The sequence below is a fragment of the Ailuropoda melanoleuca genome, chromosome 5 (assembly GCF_002007445.2).
Source record: "Ailuropoda melanoleuca isolate Jingjing chromosome 5, ASM200744v2, whole genome shotgun sequence".
In the NCBI taxonomy this organism is placed as follows: Eukaryota; Metazoa; Chordata; class Mammalia; order Carnivora; family Ursidae; genus Ailuropoda; species Ailuropoda melanoleuca.
Genome location: NC_048222.1, coordinates 1,752,019 through 1,778,008, shown reverse-complemented (window position 1 = coordinate 1,778,008; position 25,990 = coordinate 1,752,019). Strand labels below are relative to the sequence as shown.

At 47.1% G+C, this 25,990-nt stretch overlaps 1 protein-coding gene, 1 long non-coding RNA gene and 4 other non-coding genes across 6 annotated transcripts in view; 1 reads left to right on the top strand and 5 right to left on the bottom strand.

The window, feature by feature from the left end:
- Window positions 1-981: 981 nt before the first annotated feature.
- On the bottom strand, window positions 982-1,054 carry TRNAA-AGC. The gene has a single exon. It is a non-coding gene; the product is annotated as a tRNA-Ala (tRNA).
- Window positions 1,055-1,482: 428 nt separating this feature from the next.
- On the bottom strand, window positions 1,483-1,555 carry TRNAV-AAC. The gene has a single exon. It is a non-coding gene; the product is annotated as a tRNA-Val (tRNA).
- Window positions 1,556-4,076: 2,521 nt separating this feature from the next.
- Window positions 4,077-7,620, bottom strand: LOC117802199. The gene is made up of 3 exons (XR_004625256.1): window positions 6,620-7,620; window positions 6,124-6,302; window positions 4,077-4,914 (listed from the first exon to the last, which is right to left on the bottom strand). It is a non-coding gene; the product is annotated as an uncharacterized LOC117802199 (long non-coding RNA).
- On the bottom strand, window positions 6,599-6,671 carry TRNAR-ACG. Its single transcript has one exon. It is a non-coding gene; the product is annotated as a tRNA-Arg (tRNA).
- Window positions 7,621-14,830: 7,210 nt separating the features above from the next.
- TRNAI-UAU lies at window positions 14,831-14,924 on the top strand. Its single transcript has 2 exons — window positions 14,831-14,868; window positions 14,889-14,924. It is a non-coding gene; the product is annotated as a tRNA-Ile (tRNA).
- Window positions 14,925-20,875: 5,951 nt separating this feature from the next.
- LOC117802191 overlaps window positions 20,876-25,990 on the bottom strand; it is a 20,937-nt gene continuing 15,822 nt past the window's right edge. The window contains exon 2 of the mRNA XM_034660138.1: window positions 20,876-21,305. Within this exon, the coding sequence (XP_034516029.1) occupies window positions 21,153-21,305 (153 nt within the window). The 3' untranslated portion in view covers window positions 20,876-21,152. The remainder of the gene's footprint in view (window positions 21,306-25,990) is intronic.

Below are 25,990 nucleotides of genomic sequence, written 5' to 3'. Positions count from 1 at the left end.
AACATATTTAATATTCTATATTAATTTCTTTTTTTTCACTATATCTCTTGGTATAGTTATTTAGCGATTAGTCCAGGTTACTAATAGTAATTGGTATATGTATTAGCATATACGTACTTAACATTTTACAGTCTATTTTAGAATGAGTGTTATACCATTCAAGTCAAATATAGAAACCTTATCACCACTTAGATCCCTTTATTCTAAGCCCTTTGTGTTGTATCTATAGTTCATTTAGATGTTGTGTTATAATTTTTGCTGTCAGTCATCAAGACCTTATTTTAAAAAATAGTAAAGAAAACCTTTAAAGAACTCCAGAGAACAATAGTCTATTGTATCTACCCAGATATTTCCTATTCTGCTATTGCTCCTTCGTTTCTGATGTTCCAAATTTCCTATCGATTCTCTTGAGTCTAAAATATTTGTTTAAAAGCTCTTCTGCTACCAATGAATTTTCTAAGCGCACTTTCAAGTGAGAATGTATTTATTTCACCCTTATGTCTGAAGGATATTTGTGCTACAGATAAAATTTCAGATTGACAATTATTTTCTTTCAGCGTTAAAAAAATATTCTTCCATTTCTTTCTAGCTTCTATGATTTCTGATAAATCCACAAACACACACCACCTTTTCGTTTCCTCTGGCAGAACTTCTTGAATCTGATTTATGTGTTTTGCACTTTCCCGGACTGTTTGAATTTAGGGCCAAGCTGCAGGCGACACACGGAGAACAACAGCAAGGGGGCCTGCCTGGTCCTTTCAGAATCGCATCTCCTCGGAAGAAACAGGACGTATTATAAACCGGCAGTCCACATACCTGCGTTTTGTAGGGCCGTCGCTAGCCCTGCCTCGTCTGTGCCTATAGGTCAAAATCCAAAGAAACGGCCAAAGCCCTACTGTGTTGAAAAACGCCCGGCACTTTTCTGATTTTCTTGAAGGCGTTAGAGGGCTTGAGGTTGCCACCGCGGGGGCGGACAAAATCTGGAGAATGTGGGCATCGATCCCACCACCTCTCGCATGCTAAGCGAGCGCTCTACCACCTGAGCTAATTCCCCGACCGCCTTCTGCGTCTTCTCCCGATTTTCCCTCCAGGAGTAGATGCGCGGGTCTCCGCTTCATTATTCAGCGTTTCCGGCGGCCAAGAACGCGGGGAAAGCCGAGGCCGTTAACGCAGAACAGGATTCGACGCAGAGCGCGGCCTCTCCAGACGGCCCCGGGCAAGGGCGCGGCGGTCACCGGTTCCTCTGCGGGAGGGAAGGGGGAGAAAGTCGCCAAGAGAAAGATCCGGCGCCGCCAAAACGTCCCGCTGCCCGTGGGAGAGGAGCGCGCACGGCCGCGCAGGGCGGCGTCGGGCTGCCCGGCGCTCCCGGGATACGGATGCCGGCTCCGCGCCGCCGCGGCCTCCGGGAGCCGGCGGTGGGGACCGCGCTGGGCTGGCAGGAGGCGGTGGGGACCGCGCTGGGCTGTGGAGGCAAAAGAACGCTGTTTCCGCCCGGTTTCGAACCGGGGACCTCTCGCGTGTTAGGCGAGCGTGATAACCACTACACTACGGAAACTCCGTGTCCATACCACTTTTTCTTACTTCGGAACTACGTGTTCACCGCCGGGAAGTGGGCCGAGCGGCAGTCACAGCAGGACCCACGAAGGGCTCCCGCCGAAGGGCGCCGGGAAGCACGGCTGCATCCGAGCGGAGGAACCAAACTGAGCGTGCGGGTGGAGACGAGGAGCGAGCACCGGGGGGAGCGAGGCCGCGCGGTGGTCGGAATGGCCGGGGGGCGGGGGGAGGCCTGTTGAACTACTTGAATTAAAAACGAAGGGGCTCGGAGCGCGCCGGGCGGCGGGAGCGGGGCCGCAGAGCGCACGCGCTTGGCCGGGAGAGGCCGCGGCGCGCCAGCCCGCCCGGTGCCCGCTTCTGCGCCCTCTCCACGACCGGAGCGCAGCCGCGGGGCTTTCCCCCGGGACCGCAAGTTTAAATCTGGGTAATAACGGGCCTTGGAGCTGTTTGTTTTTTCTTTATGGGCGCATATGGGACGGGGGACGCAGTGACTTCGCTCCCACCGCAAGCGATGGGCTGTAAGACGTGGAGGAAGGCGGGAAGAGCCGAGGGGACGGAACCCGCGTAGCACAGGGATCCTGGCGAGAGAGAAGGCGGTCCCAGCCGGACCGGGAGGGGCATTTTTGTCTGGGGGCTCCGCGCTTCCGTTCTAGGGGGTCAGCGCGGACACCCATTCCTCGTTCTAAGACCGAGAGGAGCCGGTTTCAGCGGCGGCAGGAGGGGCTCTCGGCTCCTGGAGATTGAGATTTGCGCGAAGCTTTAGCCTGGGAAATGAGAAAGGCGAAAGCCTGACACCCGGAGACGTGAGATCCAGCTGAGAATGTGTGGACCCGAGGCCTCTGCACGGGGCGGCACGGAGAGATTACATAAAATCTGAGAGCGAAGGAACCGAAGGTTCTGACACTTACCAGGTTCCGAGGGACACCCCCCCGCAGGCAGATCAGGGACTGGGGGGGGTCACCCTCCGCCTGGGCCTCACCATTGCTGTAGTGCGCCCACTTTTTAATGGCACCCAGAACAAATTCCTCCAGATCGCCTACTACATTATAAACAGAACCAATGAGGACCTTTTCCAAGGCCACACCTGTGCCCCAAGACAGATTTTTCTCTAGGGACCCATTGAGCTGCAGATTGACCCAATGGCCCTGTGAATGCCCAGCCGGAAATGCTGTGAGACAATAATGCCTTCCCCACCAACTGACAGACTCTAGTGAGAGTTTGAGCAAGGTTTGTGAAGACCTTGAGGTCATGACCCACAGTGGGTTGAGCGAGCAGTGGGACGGTCCCTGCAGCGCCTGGCGCACGGACAGCTTTTCATCTTCATCTTGAGCCTAAGCCTTAGAGATACCACGAGGCCAGCCTGAGGTTCTGGCGAGGGCCTTCTGGGAACCGAGTGGATCTTAGAGACCCAAGCCTGCTTTGGGACTATGATGTCCAGTCTGGAGAAGCGAGGAAGAGAGAAATCTCGTCTTTGGCTGTGCTGAGGAGCTGTCTTCCTGCTGCCCATGGAGCCCCCTGCCTTTCAATTCTTCCTTCCACTCTTGCACCAGAGTGGACAGAGTGGACTCTTCCCATCACTGAGGCCATTACTCTAGTGTCACTGCCGTGGAGAGCCTTTCCCTGACCTCTCTAGAGCAATCAATGCCCTCCCTGGCTCTCTTTTCATTTTCTTTATAAAATTCTTTCTTGGGAAGGATATTAAGTTATTGTTTAATTTTCCATATTTTGTCTAGAGGAGAAGCTTCTTGGCAGGTTGCCAGTCTCGATCCTCTCAGTGTCTAGAGTTAGGATGATGCTATTCTCAGCTATTGCCTCTTAAGACCTTAGTGACACAGAGGGGACAAGCTTTCCTCTGTGTTGTGTTCTTCCATAGGGTAAATTCAAGGAGAAACCTTTCTTAAACTCCGGCAACATGGCAGCTGTGAGGCCCTCTGGTTTTCTGGCATGGACAAGGGAAATGGGCACAGCTGGAAGGAAGCAAGATTACTTCGCCTGTGACAGTTTTGAATACTCATTTCTGCTTTGCAAGCATACGGTATGCTTTTTGGAGCTCTTACTGATTCGATGGGAAGGCAATTGCCATGATTAATTTGTAACAAGTAGAAGGAACTGGCTTTTCTTAGCGGCCTGCCTGATCATATCACGGTTAGGACTCTGGCTGTGACTGTAGCCCATCTGTGGGAATCTGCCTATGGCAGCCTGGAATCTTCTGCTTTCACTCCCTCTGCCCCGAAACTGAATCTGAGGCTTTGACTGGAAGCTCGGTTTTGTTCCATTCAGTAGAAACATGTAGAGAAAACGTGCAGTGCTTCTTTCTGGGCACTGGCTGTCAAATCAGACAAGAAGGGGACAGAAAATCTGAGTTTTCTCAATTTATTGCTCTTTCTCTTTCCACCTCCACTCGAGGCAGTGCTCACAACTATTTTTTTTTTTTAAGATTTATTTCTTTGAGAGAGCACGAGCAGGAGAGGCAGAGGGAGAGGGAGAGAGAATCTCAAGCAGACTCCACACCGAGCCGGGAGCCTGACACGAGGCTCGATCTCACCACCATGAGATCACAACCTGAGCCGCAACCAAGAGTCAGTCGTACCACCCAGGTGCTCCCACAATTCCATTTTAAGGATGAGAGGTCCTTCAGCTGCTTTACCCAAGGGAATGTGCAAAGTCTTAGAAAAATAAAAGAACAGGTTTTGAAGGTCAATTAAGAGTGACTTACTTTTTCTAGAGTCTGCACGGGATGAAATTCCAGGAGTGAAGCTGTTGGACAGGCCAGCCCTCATCATGAATGGCTTTGGATGCCAGGATAAAGTATTTGGACAGTGTCTTTAGCTAAGTTGGCTGGTAAATGAATTTAGTCACGACTGTGACTGAATTCTCATCTCCACACCACTCCACCAGGGGCCGGAGCTAAGAGCCAGGTGCGAAGGCCAAGAGGAGGGTCAGAGCACATCCTAGTGGTCTGGGCAGAGAACCTGCACAGTCACTCTGTTGCAGTTAGACACTGTCATTCACTCCACGAATCCCCACCGGCAGGCCTACTGCGTGCTCCTAGGCACTGGGGGTGGGGGGTCACCGTGCCTCCTGGGACGCAGGGATCGTTGCTAGCTGGCACTGGCCCCTGGCCCTTGGGTGAGAAACCCTTTCGAAATCTGATCTCATAATTATATGGGGAGGTGCTGAGGAGCCACTGGTCCGGACGTGCAGAGACGGCATTTCCTATGGCAGCGTGGCAAACAGAGGAGGAATTAGGGCTCAGTTCTGATGTTGGATGCAACAACTCCGTCCAGCAGGGCGATGGGTGGAACTTTCCTCTTCTCGTCTGAAGATCCCAACGTAGGTGTTCAAAGTGAGTTTATTTTCCTGTGTACAAAACATCAATAGACTTATCTGCTTCAAGAACAAAATGACTCCAATCAACAGAAACGTTAAGAAAACATACACTCCCACAGTCCCTTTTACAAGCAGCAAGTTTGGGACTGCGGTCAGAAATTGAGGCACATTTCAGGACAATGAAAATGCGACCCTTTTGGAAAAAGAGGTGGAGTGCAGACTGGGAACCGGGCGAGAATCCGGAGCAAAGGGGCCGAAGCTGCATGTTTGTTTGTGTTGGTCAGCTTGACAGTCTGCCAGAGGGAAGAGAAGAGCTGGTCAGCCTGCGAGGTCGTCCAGGTACCGTGGAGACTAATAAAGCAGGGAGTAGGTCAGGCTATAGGGTAACAGGGTGGGTTGCATTGTAAACTGGGGTCATCACACTAGGCAGATGACATTTGAACTTTCCTACTGCAGAGTTTCATGGTGACTGAAGTTTTAGGCTAAAAATAAAAAGAAGGTAATAAAGTCTTCTAGGCTCCTAAATGAATTTGAAGGGGGGGTGGAGTCACTCTAGAAAGTGGATTACTATTCACCATTCAGGGAACTGCTTGAGAGATCTGATTAAGGTGTTAGTTTTCTTAAAGTTCTATTGGGTGCAGCACGCTGCTAACATCCATGACCTTGCTAGTGATCTGGGTAGTCGAGATAGCCATGACCTGGTTAGGAATTTCCAAAGCAGAGTGAAGCCTAAGTACAACGGGAGGTCTGGTACCAATGAGTTTGGAAGTAGGAAGGCAGTGCTGGTGCAAATTCCTAAATACTTTTCTTCTACAGGGGATACACCTGTGCCATTAATAGTGGTTGGCACTGGCGGGGCACGAGCTCAGTGGTGTTGGTGGCACCTGAGTTTTGACTCCAGGAATGTATCTCCTCTTCCCAACTTTTAAAGGCAAAGTTTGGGTTACATTATCCTACAAGGGCCACAGCACAGCCAGGATGGAAGGAGCCGCTGACGCCAGACCCTTCTTTCCTCTTTTCTGATGCTGGCATTCTCTCAGGCTCCTCCCTCGCTCTTCCAGCTTTGGTCTCCAACTAGGATAGAAAACTTCGAGCTTCTACAGGGCAGGATCTGTTCTCTGCCCTTCCCTCTGTCAGCGGGCCCGCTTGCGTGTGCGTCTGTGGCCCCCGATGGGGACGAGCGCTCGCCGCCCCCTCCCATCCGAGCCCAGCCCCGTACCCTGGTCCCTTGGTACATACGCGATCCAGGTCGTCCCTGTCTCTGTGTGACGGCTCATCGCCTACCAGCTGCTTCTTCCTGCGGGAAGTTTCCCGCTGATCCGTGATCCCCGTGTGCTCTGCCCTCGTCCTTCAGCAGCTGCTCCGTCGGTTATGGGATCGCGGTGGGCTGTTGCCGTGTGGACGTGGACAGCCGAGCCCTGGAGGAGATGAAGCAGGATTCTCTGAGACTGCTGTTAATTCTCGAGAGCGTTAACAGAGAGGCCAGCATTCTCCAACGGGAGACTTTTTCATGCAAAATGGGTGGGTCTAGAAGAGATCGTTAGTCGATTTGTGCCAGATTCTTGTTTTACTCCTTTGTCTGCCTTTCCCAACCCCCCTCATCTTCCCTCAGTCCTTCTCAAGGGTGTGGGGATGGAACAAGTCATAACACAACTTTTAAGAGGCCCTCCTATAATAAAACAGCTGCATTTCCCCCCAAAACAAGGGGGGACAACGAGCCAGCCAGGAGTCGAACCTGGAATCTTCTGATCCGTAGTCAGACGCGTTATCCATTGCGCCACTGGCCCTGCTGGAGTTGGCTTCTTCTAAAGCATCGTTAATTAGTCTTTCCGAGGTGCTTGCAGTTTTACACCCCCCAGCGTCGGATGTGGCTTATGTGCACTCGGCCCCCTTCTGGTTTTTCTGCTCTCCAGTTTCCCAGCTGAGACAACGTACACATTTGTGGTCGATCTTGAAAACTCGTTAGCACACTGTCCCGCCAACCTCACGTCACTGACTTGGCGGCGAAGGACCCGCCTCAGCCCCCGATGATGGCGTTTTTACGGCTTAGCTGTTGGAAAACGGATGGGAACCGGGAATCGGGCCGGTGTGAACAGACGGAGCGAGGAAACACTCTTGCAAACCTAATGGGACTAATTCTTGCCCAGCTGGGGTTTTCCTTCCTATAGTCCTGGGGCAGAGCGCACCCATCAACCGTGTCCCGTAGTCCCGGGGCAGAGCGCACCCATCACCCGTGGCCCGCGCTGTGAGCTGCCGTGCGCTCAGCTGTCTTCCCCACAGCACGGTGTGTCCCTCGAGGGCAGCGCCCTCCGGGTCAGCAGTGACTAATTTTCCAATACAAGTCTCCGTGCGTGCGAAGTGGAGACGAGTGCCTGCGAGCATCAGGAGAAAGGCCCAGCTTGCGGTGTAGGCATTCCACGTCTGCGACTCCATGCTGTTCTAACCCTGATGTCTACACGGAAGAGCGGCGGAGGACTCCGTCCAGCAGTGTTGTTCTAGTTTCCTGAATACAGCCTGGAGGCTTGCGTAGCGGTTTCTGGGCTCAGGAGCAGGGGCTGGGCGTGTCCACGAAGCCTAAAGCTGGTGGCAGGCGGTAGGGCTGGGCGGGATCGAGCGGCTGCGAGGTCTAGTCTGATGAGATGGAAGAGAAAGCTTAGTGAACCGAACCCACGCCGGCCTGACATTTTTCATACCATGTATGTGGCTGGTTTTGAGTTTTCCCTAATGCCAGTGATCAGGGGGATTTAGAACATAAAGCTTATACAAAACTTATTACAAAACTTCTAGGAGATCTACCCCTAAACCCCCCCCCCCCCAGTAACAGGAAACTTCCAGCAATAGATCCACAACAATTGAAACTGCAACACTGACTGGCTTAAACAAAGTGGATTTATTGTCACACATAACAAGTCCAGAGGGTAGGGAAGCCATATGCCTGCTTAATTCAGTGGCTCCACGACGTCATCGGGACCCACATTTTAAACAATTTTTTGCACTCTGTCCTTCTCAACCTATGGATCTCACACCAGCTGCTTTCCCTGCAGGTCCTCAAACTCTCACTATCTTAAAATAAAGTCCAGAAGAAAACAAAAGCTTGACAGGCTTCTTTCTGGTATCTTTTGTTGAGGACAACTCCAAATGCTCCCAGTGGATCGCCCCCCACACTGGCTGGGTTTGCATCACACACTGTCCTAATCCAATTATTTCCCAGAGTAGGACCCCTGTGATTGATTAGGTCAATCATAATTCTTTGTTTGGAGCTGAGAGTGGGGTCCATCTCCTCCAAAGCCAAGGAAGAATAGAGAAGGTTATGTGGATAAAAATAGGTCTCTGTTGGAAAGGAGGCCTGGGGCAGTGGTGTGAGGACTGCGGGTGGCTTAGCCAAGCCGTGCTAGCTGCTACACTCTGCTCCAGCCCCATACCCGAAATCAAATGAAATAAGTATTTCTCAAGCGTTTTTGAGACACAGGAGCTTACATTAACCTACATGAGATTTCCAGAACCTTCCGGAGCCTCAAAGAAGGATTTGACCTAAGTTTGTGTTCAGTACTGTATTTGGTGTGAGTACATGAATCGCATACGACATTAATTGTACATGATTACATATGGACTCTGACATCGAAATTGTATAATGGTGGCTATTAGTAATGCCGCACATCACCGATCTTTATAACCGCACCGTAAAACGACCCGCAGTTTCTAGATCTGAGGTGTCCAAGGCCCAGGTGCGCAGCACAGAGCGTAGCGTGGCACTCAACCTGAAACCGAGGCCCCCATCTGCTTCTCTGGGCGGAGCAAGAGTCTTAGATGATTAATTCCAGAAATTGGTGATTTATGCCACCTGCATTGTCTATAACATTTAGCTCTCCGGGTGGTTCCCACACTTATTCTTGTAGCGTCTTTATAGCTGTGGGTGTTTTTAATTTGTTTCATTATCATGGTCCGCTCATCTCCAGCATAACGCGGTTTAGCAATTCCTGTCTTAATTTTACTCTCTATACTTATCATTGTTCATGAGAAGAAACTTGATGTGGAAAGAAAGAGCAGGCAGAGCAAGAGACCCAGGTTAAAATCATGACTCTGCCCTTTTTGAGCTATGTGAAATTTGGACAAATTAAGTTTTCTGTCACCGCATTCCCTTATCTGCAACATGAGGACGATCATCACGTTGCACGTTTGTTGTGAGATTAAGTAACAGAACACAGTTACGTAAAGATCTGGCGGGTATCAGCTGTCAGTAAAACGTCGTTGTCATTGATACACGTCCACGTCCGTCCCTGCCTTCTCCGATGTCATCTCGATAACTCAAAAGGCATTTACTGCATATTCATTGGTCAAGCAAAACGTGAACCCCTAAGGATTCCCGGAATAAGCTTCCTCCTCATTCTCAAGGACCGAACTCTAGTCAGAGAGACCAATCTAAACTCGTAATTAAAATAAAACGGGAGAAGTGCTACCCCAGAAATTAAGAAGAAAATGTGTTAGCAGAGCGGCAGTCAAGCGAGGAAGTCAGGGGAGGCTCTCCCCGAGCGGATCACAGTGAAACACAATCTCGAAGGAGGAACAAAGCTGGCCTTGCGAGGAGGGAATACGGGGCCAGAGGGTTCAGGCTGCACAAGATGAAAAGCTGCAGAAGGTGCCTGGCATACTTGAGGAAAGCAGTTTCATGTTTGAACTGGCATTGAGAAAGGAGACGGGCAGCTTGAGGGGTACGCTAGGGGCTTCAGATATTCTGAAGATTTCTAGATTTGGTGGTGCCTTTCTTATACATTTTAATACTTCTTTTCCATGTATGACATGCACTATAATAAAAAATTAAAACATTTTGAAAGATAGGTCGGTGCCAACTTGTAAATAACTTTAAATATTGAGATAAGGAATTTATCCTGAGGGCAAGAAGAAGGCAAAATGCATTTTTAAAATTTTCTTTATTTAATTGTCAGAGAGCGAGCACAAGCACAGGGAGCAGGAGACGCCCCACCAAGCAAGGAGCTTGATGCAGGACTCAATCCCAGGGAGCTGGGATTAGTACGTGAGCCCAAAGCAGCTGCTTAACCAACTGAGCCCCCTGGGAACCTGCAAAGCAGGTCCTTATGGAGAACATTCTCAGTTCTGCGTCTTGGGAAGACTGAACCAGGCACCACCGGAGCCAGACTGCTGCGGGGGAGAAGCCACACTTGAAGACCCCACAACCTGGGCAGAAATGACAAGGACTGCTCTGGCCACGGGGTATGATGCGGGATCAGAAAGGGGAACAGACGTCTGCCTGAGGTGGAAAGGATAGGCCTGGGTGGTTTTTTGAAAGTGATGAGCAAGGAGAATTTAGGATAATGCTTACATTTATGGATCAGGAAATTCCATTAACATTCACTGAATACTTTAAAAAAAAAAAAAAGGTATCCCAAAGGAAATGAGCTCCAGGCCCATCCCCAAAGTCTTTTTTGTAGCCCTGATTCTACCAGAACTTTCTTTGAATCCATGAGCTACCCCTGCATCTTTCCAATAAATTCAGCCTTTTGTCATCATTTATGGTAATTTGGATAAGGTTCCATTCCCTGCAACAAAGAGTCCTGAATAATAAAACAGTGAAAAGATTCCATTCATTGAAATTTCCAGAAGGCTGAGAATTTTTATCAAAGCTCAGGATTCACAGGTGGAGAAAGAGCTGTGGTTACTTGTAGGGAATTACTTCCAGGAGACCAGAATGTCAGTGAGAGGGTGGCTGGGCCTAGGGAAACGTCAAGGTGAGGAGAAGGTTTTCATTTCAAGTCCCCAAGAGCCAAAGCACACTCATCCCTCCCCACACCCCAAGTGTGTCCTCTCTCTTATGAAAACCTAAACTCCTGGAACCCTGACCCATACCTGAACAAGGATTAGCAGCAGGCCAACTCTTTCGAGTCTTATGCAGTAATTAAACAGGAGCGTGTGTGTAGCTGTGAGGTGTTGAATTACAGGCTGGACACGATGTTTCTATTAAAGTTAGCCTCTCAACACCACTGAGGTCAGGCTAGCCATCTTTACCCAGTTTCCTCTACCACTGTCACTGGGCACCCATTGGCCACTGGTATTTGCTTGGATTCCACTTGGACTGGTTGCTGTAATACTCACCAAAGCCAACAGTGCTGGGACCTGACGAAGCAGAGAATTCCTGAGGAGAGAATGACCCTGTTGAGGGTGAAGTGACTATGATACTTAATGGATGTTAAGAAATTGAACAATTCTACATTTTTAGAAACAGGTTTGACCAATGGGAGTGTGGTGTAGGGACCCAAAGTGCAGACTGGTCTGTCCCTCCCATTCCTTTCCCCCACCCACCCTGCGTCTTACTATACTCTATCTTACAAGTTCTCGCTCACCTCCAAGACATGGTTCTTACAGAATGTTCTGGAGAAATGGATTCTATGCACTCTATGAAGGCAAAATTCTAACGTTATAGAGTAGAAGCAGGTGCGATGAGCCAATGAGATACCATTGCACCGAATCCATGCCTAGAACGAACAGTGCTCAAGGGAAAGTGTGGAAGCCCACAGACAGGGTCTGGATTCAGGACCTACCCCAAGAACTCCGAAGCCCCTAGAACAGTCACCAGATAAAACCAGCCTGGCGCTGAGAGGATGAAAGAGGGGTAGAGAAAGGCGATTTTCGCTTCCTTGTTGAGCTAGTTTCTCTCAAAATACACAGACCGCATAGCAGCAACGCCAGGAACACACAGACACCTGTCAGGAAAAAGGGCCCCAAGGCGCCGCTGGCTTAGTCCATGGCTGTAGGGTCAAGTCCCAAGACTTACATTGTCATGTTAGCTCCCTGTTTCTCTCCTTTCATTTTCATTGGACTCTTTTTCCTTAGTAGTCCCTGACTAGTTTCTAAGAGGCTCTGCCCAGTGGAACACCACCCCAGCCCAGAGCCAGGATGGCCGAGTGGATCCTCTTCCTCCCGTCCCTTACCCAGATGAAGAAGGTGATTGTGAGACGAAGTACTGTTTCCAGGTATCAGGAAGGGATCAAGGGAAGGCCGGGAGTATGAAGTTCAGGAACAGGAGACTAGAAGGGTGCTGATCAGGAAAATTCAACCCTCTAGTTCCCCTTCCTTCCAGGGTCTGAATCCCCAGAAAACTAAGGAAGCAGTGCAGGGGCTTCACAATGGGAACCAGCGGGGGCTGGTGGGAAGCAGAGGGATGGAGGGAGAGGAAGCTGCAAAAAGATCTAGAAGGTGATTCTAGAATCGTGATTCTAGCTGGGCTGGTGCCCCTAGAGTCCTGACCCCGCCCCCCCCATTCTGAGATGAGCCCCTGTTCCTGCTGGGAGCCACGGGGCAGGAGAGGCTGAGCATTCCTGGGAGGAACAGGGTTGGTGCGGCGGCCTCCCTTTCCAAGCCAGAACTGACTTGATTTTGACGAAGGACTCCTGCCTGTGACCTCGCCACTGCACACGGAGGCGACAGCCCTGAGCAGGAGCTGGGCGCTGCCCGGCATCTCTCTCCTCACCCAGGGCAGGGCCGAGCCGGTTCAAGTGTCCACGGGATGAGAATGCGCTACGGTCTGACCGCCCCACCCTTCACACAAAAGGGGGCTGACTGGAAAAGAAGTGAGGGGAAGGTAAATGCATTCGATTTTCTGAGTTCTTTTGGGGTTTCTCCCCCTTCTGAAAGACCCATAGACGTCCAACCTCCTTGGATTTTCTCATACTCAGCTAGAACAGCTTCCCCTCCTCCTCTTCCCCTAACCCAAGCCTCTCCGGCCCCACAGTGACCCCGTGACCCCGGCCAGCAGGGACTGGGGTCCTCCCCTTGGTGGAACCGCACACGACCACCCACAGCCTTGCAGTGTTTCTATGCTTTTCCTGGGTGTCTGGGTGCCCTGTCTCAGCAGCTGGCCTGGAAGTCCCTGGAGGACAGTGGCCCTGACATAACCCCCCCCCCCCGATTTCACACTTGGCCCCGCGCTTCACATGTGGGAGGATCTCAGCAAATAATTGTTAACAGAAAGGGGGGGGGAAATGGCATATGCCAAATTATGCCTTCTCTGATGTCAAGACAAGTAAAGTTGTTTCTGATGCTGAGGATTTCCTGGCATGGTCACTTCCCGGAAATCATAGCCCCTTTCCCCCCTTCTCCTATGCTAAGGATCCCAGTTTACCTTTTCTCTTACTTCTTTTCATCTTTCTGTTTCCGCGTTTATCTTTTGATTGCCCTCTGTTTTCTACAGCACCTTTTTACACCGAGGTCATCCTAATCTTCTCTTCAAGAGTAGAACCTTGTGGTCCTTTCCTGTGTCCCCACTGATAGGAACATTCAGTGACATCATAAGCATGTGAACTCTGCCTTCCAACAAAAAGTTGAAATCCTACCCTGCTGCCCCTGTTTAAAAAACAAACAAAAACCTGTATCATTTCCCAGGGGCAACTAGCTGACTCAGTCCGTGGAGCATGTGACTCTTGATCTCCGGGTCATGAGTTCGAGCCTCATGTTGGGTCTAGAGATGACTTAAAAAAATGAGGGGCACTCTTGCTTGACTTTCTCTCTCTCTCTCTGCCCCTCCCACTCATGTCCTCTCTCTTTCTCAAATAAATACATAAATCTTAAAAAAATTAAAAGAATAAAAACCGTATCATTTCCCGCAGGTGTCCGCCCGGCAATGCCTGTTTTCCTTGGCACACATGGGCCTCCAAAGTCATGGCTCCTGCCCTTGGTTCTAACCTCTCACGCTGAAGAGGCACGAGGATTGGGCGCCTGTGGAGACAGAAGGGCCCTGGGAGAGAATACAGGACAACGTCCGGGAAGGCAGCACGTGGAAACGGTCGTGCGTCAAGGGCGCCGAGGCCCTTCCACAGCGCTCACCGCCTCGCTCAGGGTGGCGTCAGGGCGAGAGATGCCGCGGGCCCTGCCCCTGCTGGCGGCACCGTCCGGCCCACGGCGGAGCCCGCGTGTCCGCTGAGGAAGGAGAGACGGCGCGAGGCGGAGCCCCTGCGCGTTTCCCGCCGGGAAGAGCGCCGGATTTCCTCAGGGTCTGTTACCTGTAAACCACCAGGACCCTCTTCCTCCGGTGCGCCGGTCTCGCTTATCCGCGGTGTTGCAGCCACGGGACACTGCTCAGCGCTCTGTCGTTCGGGGGTGGCCTCTTCTCGGAGTCGGAAGGCACCGACCTTAAGAGCAAGCGCCGTGTAGGGCTGCAGGGAGACCCGGGCGCCCTTCTTCCTCCGGGGGACTTCGTACGCACAGCGCTTTTCACAACGCTCCGCATTTTTCCATCGAACAGCGCAGTTTTTGTTTGTTTTGACAGATCCCTGGCACCTAGCCGTGAAAAATGGCAACTTTTTTTTTTAAAGAGAAGAAAGAAAAGAAAGTGCGTGGGATAGAAATGCCGGCGCATTCTGCACAGGCCCCCTCCGCGTCGCCCACCCGCACGAAAGACCCCGCGCTGCGCGTCAACACGCTCGCGCACGTCCCCGCGGACAGTCCGCCCCCATCTCCAAACTCGAGTATGAGGTCTTCCAACACCGGGCTTAACGTAGCGGGCAGCCACCGCGAACTCCAGAGACCCAGGCTCGGGCCTGCGCCTGTCGTTGTCCCCCGTCGTCCCCGCTGTCGCGTCGCAGGGGGACACGTCCGCGGCGAGGAGCTGCGCGCCCTGCCCGCCCGCCGGAGCGCCGGTCCTCGGCGGTAGCACACAGCCGCGAACCCCCCGTCGCCTCCAGCCGGAGGGTGCGGAGAGGGCGACAGCGAGGCGGGGAGCGGCTCCCGTGCGTGCCCCCCGCCCCCCGAGGCCGCGCGAGGAGCGGTGTCCCGGGGGGCGCCTCACCTGTCTGTCCCGGTCGCCTTGGAAGTGGCCGCCGCCGTCTCCGCGCCGTCAGGACCCCATCGGGGTGGCGGCCGGGCCGTGCCCCCAGCGCAGCCGCGGGACGTTAAGTGCGTAGGCCGTGTAGCGAGTGACCGGAAGTGAGAAGCAGGTGCTCCAGTGGCGCAACCGGTTAGCGCGCGGTACTTATAGAGCAGTATGTGTGCGGGTGATGCCGAGGTTGTGAGTTCGAGCCTCACCTGGAGCATCGTTTTCCCACCAGAGGCTGCATCCCGCGAGAGGAGACCCTTTCCCCTTTGCTTTCCCGGGTCCTTCCGGACCACACTCTACCATCTTTGATGTGTTTGAATCTCTTCTATCCTCACCGTTTTCCGTGGCGCGTTTGAAACTGAACGATGTTGAGCATTTACACGCTGCATCCTGTCTTGCTGCGGTGAGTTCGCTTCCCCCCTCCTTCCCCGGTCCTGCAAGCGTTCTCCCAAGAACGTCTCCTGACACTCTGCCTTCCCACTTTGCTCTGATGGGGATGGTAGCTCGGGGAGCCCCTGGCACACACTTATAAAGTGCTAAGTAACTTCCCTGCAGTGCAGCATTGAACTCCATGAGAGGGAACTCAGAAGTTGAGAAATTGCAGGAGGTCCCAGCCTGATTGACGTTCCAGCTTGGGGGCAACAATGAAATACTGATTTCTGAAGGAGGCATCACCTTTAGTATCCCCCCCCCGCCCCTTAAACCCACCCCGATGAACCAACAACCAGGGACAAAATAGCAGCTTTGGTCAATGGAGAAACAGCACCGGGCATCCTCAGCTGATCCAACGTCTGGGCCTGGAAAACGAGGAGTGATAAAGAGACCCAGAAACCAGAAATCTGTAGAACAACATCATGGTAATAATGTTGTTGTGCCTGAGGTAGGGAGGAAACAGGTAGTGATTTTGACTCCCTTAACCCATCTTGCACCCCCATTACCTCTGTCAACTACCAGTCTGTTCACAGTATGTATGAACTGGGTCCCCCCCACCCCCAAAACACACACCAAAAAAACTACTTTTCGTGAAGCCTGAGGAAGATGCAGTAATTTTTCGGAGGCAGGATTCAGCCAACTTCTAACAGAGTCAGGAAAACCAGCATCAGGACGCAGGACCACTGAAGGCTCCAGCCTAGGGCACCGCCCCTCATGTTAAAGACTACAGAGCTCATTTAATTCCTCTATCTTTGGACAGAATCTCTTAAATATATAATTCACAATTCTTGGGCACAACTAATTTACCCAGTAAGACCACATTTCCAATATCCTAATTAATTAACAATGATAAATTTCTTTATTAGAAATTTTATTAGAAATTAGAAAACAAATTTCTAATATTTCATTATGTTAATTAGCAGAGCCTCTCATGTTTATCAAAGATGAAGAAGACAGAAGTCTTTTTAGGGGCCACTTCTGCACTGTGGGTTTCTGTTTATGATGCCAACTCACCATTCTCCAGACTGTGATACCTGCATAATGGCCTGACTCTGGAATTATCTTAAATCATTTTAATACACACATTTCTATTATGCTGTTCGGGTGATTACATTATTGGTCCCTCTCTGTATCCATACCCAGTTGTGGGTGGAGTATATGTCTTCATCCATAGAAGATTGTAGTTCTGAAATAGCTCTCATTCTCTTCTGCAATGTGACCTTGGAATTGCCTCACCTATCATTGGACTCTGTGTCTCTTCCCCTTGAAGTTGGACTGGATTTCTAACTCGTTGGAGCAATGGAATGCAGTGAACGTAACATACTGTGAGCCCAGGCATCAGGGAGAAGCTAGAGCTGTGATGTTCCGAGGAGGCTCTGGCTAACTACGGGAAAAGCCCACACAGAAATTCCTGACCAGCCCCCAGCTGTTCCAGCCATTCCAGCTGAGACATCACACGTGAAGGAAAAAGCCATCACGGACATTCCAAGCCTAGTGGACACTCCAGGGAGCAGAGATAAGCCATTTCTGTCAATCCCGGCCCAAGCTGTAAAATCATAAGCAAATAAATAATCATAGTTTTAAATCACTACATTTGGGTGTAGTGTTTAATCCACTACACTTGAGGTTTTGTTTTGTTTTTAAATAGTTTTATAGATAACTGAAAAACATGGTCTCTTGATTTTGGGTTTGGCCACTCAACATGGGACAGGAGCAACAGTGCTTATTCCTAGCCTGGACCTTCACAGGCCTTGCCTATTTCCACTTGCTTTCTTGTACCTCTGTCGTTGTCATGAGAACATGCCCCAGCTCGCTCAGTGGTGTGAGGAGGAGGACAAGAGACATAAAGAGAAAAGCTCTCTGGCTGTTTCTGTTACCTACAGATGGAAGCAGTCTCCCAGCTGAACCCGCCCAGGTCAGATGACTTCTCCAACCAGCCTGTATGAAATCAGTAATTATTGCCCTGTGCCCCTGAGCTTTGAAGGTAGTTCATTCGGCAAGAAAGGCCAGCTCTCTCCTTCTGTCTCTGTTGAAGTATTCCAGACAGCTTAAGAGGAGTTGATAATTCAATTCTTGAGGCACAGTCACAAAATCATTAGAGAAAGAATATGTAAAGCATCATCACTATGTCCGTATTTTCCCATTTTTATTTTTATCACATTCTCCTACCTGACCTAGAGGAAAAAGAGAAGTAAGGCTAGTTCCATGCTCTGTGCAGATGTATTTATGGTCTATAACCTCAAAGCCTACGGGCAGTATTAGGCCTGACGCCTCCCATCCATCCAGCATAGTTTTTGCAAGTTCCTTCTATTCCCTTCAGTGCCCAACTCCATGAAAATGCCTTCATTCTCAGCAAGGATCTTCCCTTCTGTTTCACAGAGAAACGAGCTTTTCTGATTCACAGCACCCTCTCCCACAACCCGTCTCAACATACACCTAGAATTCATCTGCTTCACTTCCCAGGTTCCATGATTTGTTACCTCAACTTTCTAGGGAAAATCTCTGTCTCTCTTTAAAGACTAAAGTCTTCATCCACACCTCCACATTCCAACTCCCTACTGATGACTTAACCTAAAAATATGCATACGTACACCAGCCTGCCATCTTTAAAAGGACACAGAAAATATGGGGAAGCAGGAAGTCTTCTCTAAAGAGATGACAGTAGCGTCACCGTGTTTGGGGAGAAAAAACACGATCCCTTGGTTTTACCCTAAGATCTACACTGCCACGCTCAACAGAATGCCCCTTCTCTCTTCCCTTTAAATTTCACTTCCAGAAAGAGAAATCTGAATGAATGCCTCTCCATTCCTTCTGGTCCTCAACCCACTGCAAACTGGCATCCACCTGTCATTTTACTTAAACTGTCCATTAAGGCCACTCGGGTGACCTCCTCACAGAAATCCCACCAACCCTAGATTTTTTCTAATTTGAACTCAACAAGTTCAAATTGACTAACTCTTGTTGGTGAGTTTCTCTATTGCCTTGGCTTCTCCAACTCTCCTATCCCATTGTTTTCCCCTTTCCTCTCTCAATATGACTTCCCTCCAAGATTTAGTCTTTGGTCCACTTCTAAATATTAAGCTAACATGAGTCTACAATAATGACTTCCAAAGATCTGTCAGCTGCTGGAATTTTGTGTAAAATTTTCTGTGTATGTTATCATTGAAAAAAGTTAAGAAGCATGAATCTATATTGTATAATCATTATGGCCTAAGATGGAATCCTGTATCCATCTTCAGAAGGGCCACCTCCCTGTGCTCCAGATTCTTGACTCTGGTCCACTTCTGGATTTCTCCTCTTGCACATTCCACATTGTTCTTGTCAGGGCTCCACACAGAGACAGAATATATATATATATATATATATATATATATATATATATCTCACTATATCAATATATCAATACCTATATCAGAGATAGATAGAGATATTACACCAGCAGTCTGGACACCTAAGGAAGAGTTTGCAGTTTGAGCCTGAAGTAAGTCTGGAAGTCCCCCTTTCTTGGAAGACCTGTCTTTTTAACTTAATACCTTCAACTTATTGGACAAGGCCCACCCATATCTGCTTTACTCAAAGTCTATTGATTTAAATATTGATCTAATCTAAAACACACTTTCACAGCAACATCTAGACTAGTGTTTGATCAAATATCTGGGTACCATGGCCTACCTAACTTGACATATCAAATTAGCCATCACACAGGTAGTTCAAAGTTAATGTTCTTAACCTTATTATTTTTCCCCTGAAGCCTCTTCTCCATGCATTCATCTCCTTGATAAAAATTACCACTGTCCATGATTGGCGATGAAAAGATAAGTAAGAACTTCCACATCTCTGTTCCTTTCTATTCAATTGTTCACTAAATCCTATCATTTCAACTTCCTTTACTGAGATTATCTGCCACTATTCTCTTCCTCACTCAGTTCATTATCAGCACACAGGCCTTCTGTCTGTTTCTCTTATACCCTACTCTCACTCCAGCCTCAGGGCCTTTACTCTTGCTGTTGCTTGTGTTGTAAGATTTTTTATTTTTAAGTAATCTCTACACCCAATATGGGGCTCAAACTTACAACCCTGAGATCAAGAGTCACATGCTCTACTGACTGAGCTAGCCGGGCACCCCAAGTTGGTTGGGTTTTAAAGTCTTGTCCTTTCACAGAGTGGTGGTAACCAGGATTTCTTCATCATTTGAGTCACAGCTCAAATATCATCTTTCCAGAGAGGCCTTCTCTGACCACCCCTAATTCTGTTAACAGTATTATTGAGGTGTAATTTACATGCTATAAAATTTACCCATTATATTTGTAATTAAAGGATTTTTAGTAAATTTAGAGTGTTGTGTAATCATCACCACAAACCAGTTTTAGATTATTTCCATGTCTCCAAAAGAGAGATTTCCATCTCTTCCTTATGCCCATTTGTAGTCAGTCCCACTTCTAACCCCATGCGATCACTAATCTACTTTTTGTCTCTATGGATTTGCATTTTCTGGATATTTCATGTAAATGAAATCACACAACATGTGTTTTTTTTACATATAGATTTTTTCTCCATTTTAAAAATTTTAATTCGATTAATTAACATATAATGTATTATTGGCCTCAGACGTAAAGATCAGTGATTCATCAGTCTTATGTAACCCTCAATGCTCAGTACATCACATGCCCTCCTTAATGTCTATCACCCAGTTACCCCATCCCCCCTCCACCCCCTTCCCCCTCCAGCAACCCTCAGTTTGTTTCCTACGATTAAGAGTCTCTTGTGGTTTGTCGCCATCTCTGGTTTCATCTTGTTTTATTTTTTCCTCTCTTCCCATATGATCTTCTGTTTTGTTTCTTAAATTCCACATATCAGTGAAATCGTATGGTAATTGTCTTTTTCTAATTGACTTATTTCGCTTAGCATAATACCCTCTAGTTCCATCCATGTTGTCACAAATGGCAAGATTTCATTTTTCATGGTTGAGTAGTATTCTGTGTGTGTGTGAGTGTGTGTGTATGTGTGTGTGCGTGTGTGCATACTATGTCTTCTTTACCCATTCATCTGTCGATGGACATCTGGGCTCTTTCCATAGTTGACTGTTGTGGACATTGCTGCTATCAACATTGGGGTGCAGGTGCCCCTTGGGATCACTACATTTGTATCTTTGGGGTAAATACCCAGTAGTGCAATTGCTGGGTCATAGGGTAGCTCTATTTTCAACTTTTTGAGGAACCTCTGTACTGTTCTCCAAAGTGACTGCACCAGCTTGCATTCCCACTAACAGTGTAAGAGGGTTCCCCTTTCTCCACATCTGGCCAACATTTGTGGTTTTCTGCCTTGTTAATTTTAGCCACTCTAACTGCTGTGAGGTGGAATCTTATTGCGGTTTTGATTTGTATTTCCCTGATGCCAAGTGATGTTGAGCATTTTTTCATGTGTCTGTTGCCCATTTGTATGTCTTCTTTGGAGAAATGTCTGTTCACGTCTTCTGCCCGTTTCTTGATTGGATAATTTGTTCTTTGGGTGTTGAGTTTGATGAGTTCTTTATAGATCTTGGGTACTAGCCCTTTTTCTGATATGTCATTTGCAAATATCTTCTACCATTCTGTCGGCTGTCTTTTGGTTTTGTCAACTGTCCTTTTCTGTGCGAAAGCTTTTCATCTTGATGAAGTCCCAGTTGTTCATTTTTGCCTTTGTTTCCCTTGCCTTTGGAGACATGTCTAGCAAGAAGTTGCTGCGGCCAAAGTCAAAGAGGTTACTGCCTGTGTTCTCCTCTAGGATTTTGATGGATTCCTGTCTCACATTGAGGTCTTTCATCCATTTTGAGTTTATTTTTGTGTATGGTGTAAGGAAATGGTCCAATTTCATTCTTAGGCATGTCTATAACCCTTGTTTACTCACATTAATTTCTCTGATTCAGGAGCATAAAGTTGTCATTTTACAAGGACATCAGGAGGGCAAAAGTCGGGCAATGAGGGGCCATGTTTTGCAGAAGCAGACTGGACTTCATCCACACGTGCCACAACTTTTATAGACTCTGTTGCTGCTGACTCCGCATGAAAGCCAGCTGGGGCACTTCTCCGATACTTAGCTTTAGTCTTTTTAGTGTGAACCTCAACTTCGATGACAGCAATTTCAGAAGGTAAGAGAATTTCACATAATTTCTAGAACACTTATATACCTATACAAACATAACATAAAGAAAACTTAGTGTTACTTCTCATTTGACGATGCCCATGTAATTTAACATATTAGATAGCCCTAATGAGTTTACACATGCTTTGAAGTATTCCCAGAACCGTCTGGAAATAATCCCAAAGTTTCTTCCAGGTCAAAAGATTTTATTTAGAATTTGATTTTGGGAAGTTTGAGAAAAATACCAAAAAAGGTTTTTAAAGCACTTGGTCAAATAGAATCAGAGGTCACTGTGAAGCAACACTTTGTTATCTATTTAACCAAAGTGACAATAAAAGATTTTAAAGACAAATATGGGAGGTCACACAGTTGTTAGCAAAAATTAGCTTTTTTAATATTGAGAAGTTTCTATTTTCCTAAGTAATCAAAGACCTGATAAACACAGGAAAATATTTTGGCAAAACATGGAATCCTTGCTTTCGAGGCAGATAATTTTAAAAGATTAAAAAAAAAAACCTTTTATGATCTCTTACCAAGAGCAGACCAATAGTTCAATAAACTTTGTCTTTTTAACAGATGAAAGAAAATTAGGATCTGGTAGTACGTAAGTGCACTGCTGCTATTAAAGTTTTTTTCTTAAAAAAAAAAAACCCAACAAATACAACAAATTCATTCATTCAATCTTATCCCTCTTGATCACACATAAAATTCCTTTCCCAAGATTCCTTTTTCACAAAACGTCTACAACATTCTCTGTCCGTTTTAGTTTGTTTGGTGTTCTCTTTCCCATTTAAAAACAACCAGCTTTACTTTAGAACAAAATTCCATTCATTTCTCTGAAGTACATTTTTGTACCATCATTCGTCCTACTCATTCTTACCAAAACCAAAAACCAAAACAAACAAAAACCACAAAAAAACAAAAACCGACATCTTACTTTCCTTGCATATACAACTGTTGAACTATTTCTAGTAGCTTTAATTACATATATTAATTAGAATTGTTAACTTTTAGAAATCTTAGTTTCTAGTGAAAATGAAATAGTAAGCACCTGTGAACTGTCTTTACACCAGCATTCTTCAGATTGAGAAATTTATGAATACATTTCATAATTTCTAGAAGCATATGGTTTTTTAGTTCTCCAAGGTAGCACCAGCATATGCAAATATCTTTTAGTTTCTCTGTAATAAGAAACCAAAAGTAGATAAACCTATGTTCAGTAAGTAATGTTTCAGTATTATCTTATTGGGAAGTGATCTAGACATTGAACAGTTACACATCATCTAATTTAACGTAGTGAAACTCTAAGGTTTGAAGTTACTAAAAAGAGTTGGTGAAACTATTTTAGTAGACATAAATATTGCTGAAAAATTTATTTGCATATAAATTTACCTTACATCTATTTAATTCACTTTCTTTTAATAAATATGTTTAGATTACTTGTGAACATTTCACGGACATTAAACAGCTCACCATCATTTTTAAGTTATCTTTCTTGATGACAAATTCTGTAATGGAGATAACATGAGCTTATTTGATTTTTAGTAAACCCAGATAGAATAGAAGTATTATATTTAATGCCAACAACTCTAAAAAGATGCCTGTTTTAATTAAACCAACAAACTTCAGATAGCTTTTATTTATTAAAGATTAATTGTAGATCACGTGGACTTAAAAGCCATTTGGGTTACGTTTCTATTATATTCCTGATAATTTAATTTATGTAAGTGCTTAATTTTCCTTAATCCTCCTTTACAAATTGATCTTGGCAGTGCTGTCTGGAGGTAGAAAACACCACGTGTCTACCACACGGATACATGAACACACAAGAGAGATGCAAAGGCAGACCTTATTGTATTCAAGTTTCAAGCCACCAGATGGGCATAATAATGCAAAACTCACTAGTTCATAAGAGAACAGCTGGACCCAGTTTTGTGGCAGATGGAATAAACTGAGGTTAACCGCTCAGATGGCTGAAACTTTTTCTACTAGTATTTGTGGAGAAGACACTGAGGATTTGTATTTGTCCTTGACAAGTAACCTCATGGAAATTGTGGGCTAGATGTTGGGGGGGGGGCTTCTAAAAGGTCTTCCTCCCCCACCCTTTTTTCTTCAGTCTTAGGAATTGATGTAGATAAGAGTTCTTGAAGAGGTTACAAGCCTTTCGAGATAAATAGGGGAGATTTTGGGAATGGCGGAAGCGAATGGGTAGAACGTGGCCTGCCTCTGGAGCTGCAGTTCTCATTTTACAAATTGTAAGGTAAGGAGAATAGCTCCCAATTTCTCGAAGAATTGGCTTGTAACTTAAATGACATCATAGATCCATCTCTCCAGCTTTATTATCCTCCATTTGCTTCTTTCTTTCTGGGTACCTCTTTCTAATTTTAATGTAGGGGGAAGACTTCAAAAAATTCCTGCCAGGCTCTGAATATCGCTTCCAACCTGGTCAACTTTTGAGCACAGATCTACTTAAAACAAAATTATTTTAAATGTCTTATCATTTTTCAGCTAGAACAAAAGTGCATATTTCTGGCAGTAGGGAATTACCCCTTTTGGAGGTCAGAGGTGTCCCCATAGAGGGTGCATAGGATACTACCTTCCCGAGATCCAGAACCACTCCCAAAGATAGCCAAAGCAAAGAGCCAACCACCCGCGTGTCTCCAGCAGAAAGGCAGAAAGCCAAGCTAGGCTCTTAGGACATATAATAAGAGCCAGGAAGCAACAGCTATTTCTGGGAGAGAAAGAATCAATAACCAATGGGTCTGGATTCGGAAAGGAAGGGACCATGTGAACTTTTCTTTTCCTTTCTCAACTGGGCACTACAGACAGAGATTCAGAAAACCTGTTTCTGGTAAGAATTTTTACCCTTCTCTGGCTTTTGTCTGTTTTTCCAGGATCCCCTCTGTAGGCTCTGATATCTACCAGAGATTCCCCTTGACTGTTTAAGGGGATAATGTATCGGTTTACCAGAAAATCCCCGTTTTGTCAATCCCGGGAGGGGCCCAAATTGGAACCCTCCTTTGAAAGTAGATATGGGGGTGTCTGTAAGGTGATTAATTTGGCAGACTTTTGTTCATAGTCTTGTGAAGGCAATTCAGACAGAGGATGGCTAGAATGAGCACTCAGGTAAAGGAGGGTGCGAGGAAGCCGCGAGAGTTATACGTCAGTCTTTTGTGGTAGGTACTTCTCTCATCTTTTTACTTTTTTGTCAGCTTTTTTGCAATGAAACTTTCAATGAAACTGGTTTTGGAATTCTGAAGCCTTTGCTTATAAGCACACTTCTTAAATGATCTTATCTAGTTGGAATGTTCATTATAATAGCGACTATAATTCCAAATTATTCAAAAGTTACCCATTTTTCCAGAAAGGCACAAGAGCCTGGCCCAGGGTCCAGGTAGGGAGGTGGAACCTATCTTGCCTCTGGATTCCCTAAGATATTTTAATCACAAGGGCCCTATTTTCCAATAACTCTTCTAAAACACTGGGAATTAATGTGCTTTCAGAACAGGATAGGTGACTTCAGGAAGCTTCAAAAACAGAAACAAAAGAGGACTCATCAGGAAAAGTGATGTCTTCATAAAAACAGAAAGGACAAGGCTTTTGAACTGATCCCAAATAAACCCTGCAGAGCTCAAAAAATGCAAAACGAGCAGAACTCGAATCCAGGAGGAAAGTTACCCTCGAACTCCAGGGTTAGGAGAAAGCAAGGAGCTCGATGGACCCAGTGGGTCCTGGCCCCTGTTTGCTACCAGCCTCGGAGTTGTTGGGGGGTCTTCTCTGGATCCCACTGCACTGACACCAAGTGATGTCAACCTCAAAAATAAAATGGCCAGTTATTTTATTAGCAAAATGGGTTTCTTTGGGAATAGCAGAGGAATGACAGTGCAGGACAAGCAAACTATGGAAGCATCACAGACAAGTCCAAAGGGACAAAGGGAAGGTCAGCGTTTATTAGGTTTTAGGAGGCAGTTGGGAAGGGTTGATTTGAACAAAAGTTCCCTGGAGAAGAACAGGAGTTTGAGGTTGTGGCAATTTCCCCTTGGCTGCAAATGTGGTTAGTGCATTGTCTCTGGGGCAGGGAGGCATCTTTCTTCTTACTGGTTATGCAGGACATGAAGAGGGCCACGGTGCAGGAGAGCTCCCCTTCACACTCCCCCTGCTCCACTTTAAATGAGGTTTCCTTTATTCATTTTCACGCAGCCACTGTGGCACAGCACCGGAGCCCAGGGATTGAGGGAAAGCAGCAGATGTTTGCTGAGTGGTTACTGGGGCCCAGGCCCTGCTCTAGGGGCTCTATGTGCACCAACCTGTGACCCCCAGTATTGCTCTGGCTGGCAGCAATGTCATGACCTCCCCCTTTCCCATGAGGACACTTATGAGAAGTCATAGTCCTGACCAAATGGGGATTTCAGAAAACACTCCATCTGCATTTCAGAAAGAGTCCCGAGATAGTTTGCGGTCCAAGCTAGATATGTATGTATGGAAATGGATCTGAAGGGTGTAGGATCAGGCTTAAAAGAATGTCAAGATGGATAAGGCCCAACGTATTGAGATGGACTCACTCAGCAGAGACTGTAAATTTCGTATTTTTGTTTAAGTGGCTGGGAATGGCTCGAACAGCCTAAGAGGTTGATGGACTGAAAGATGAACCCAAATGTGCCCTACACTAAATGAAGTGGAAATGGCAAGAAATCCTTAGTATACTGTAGAGGAAGTTATGAAAGCTCTGAG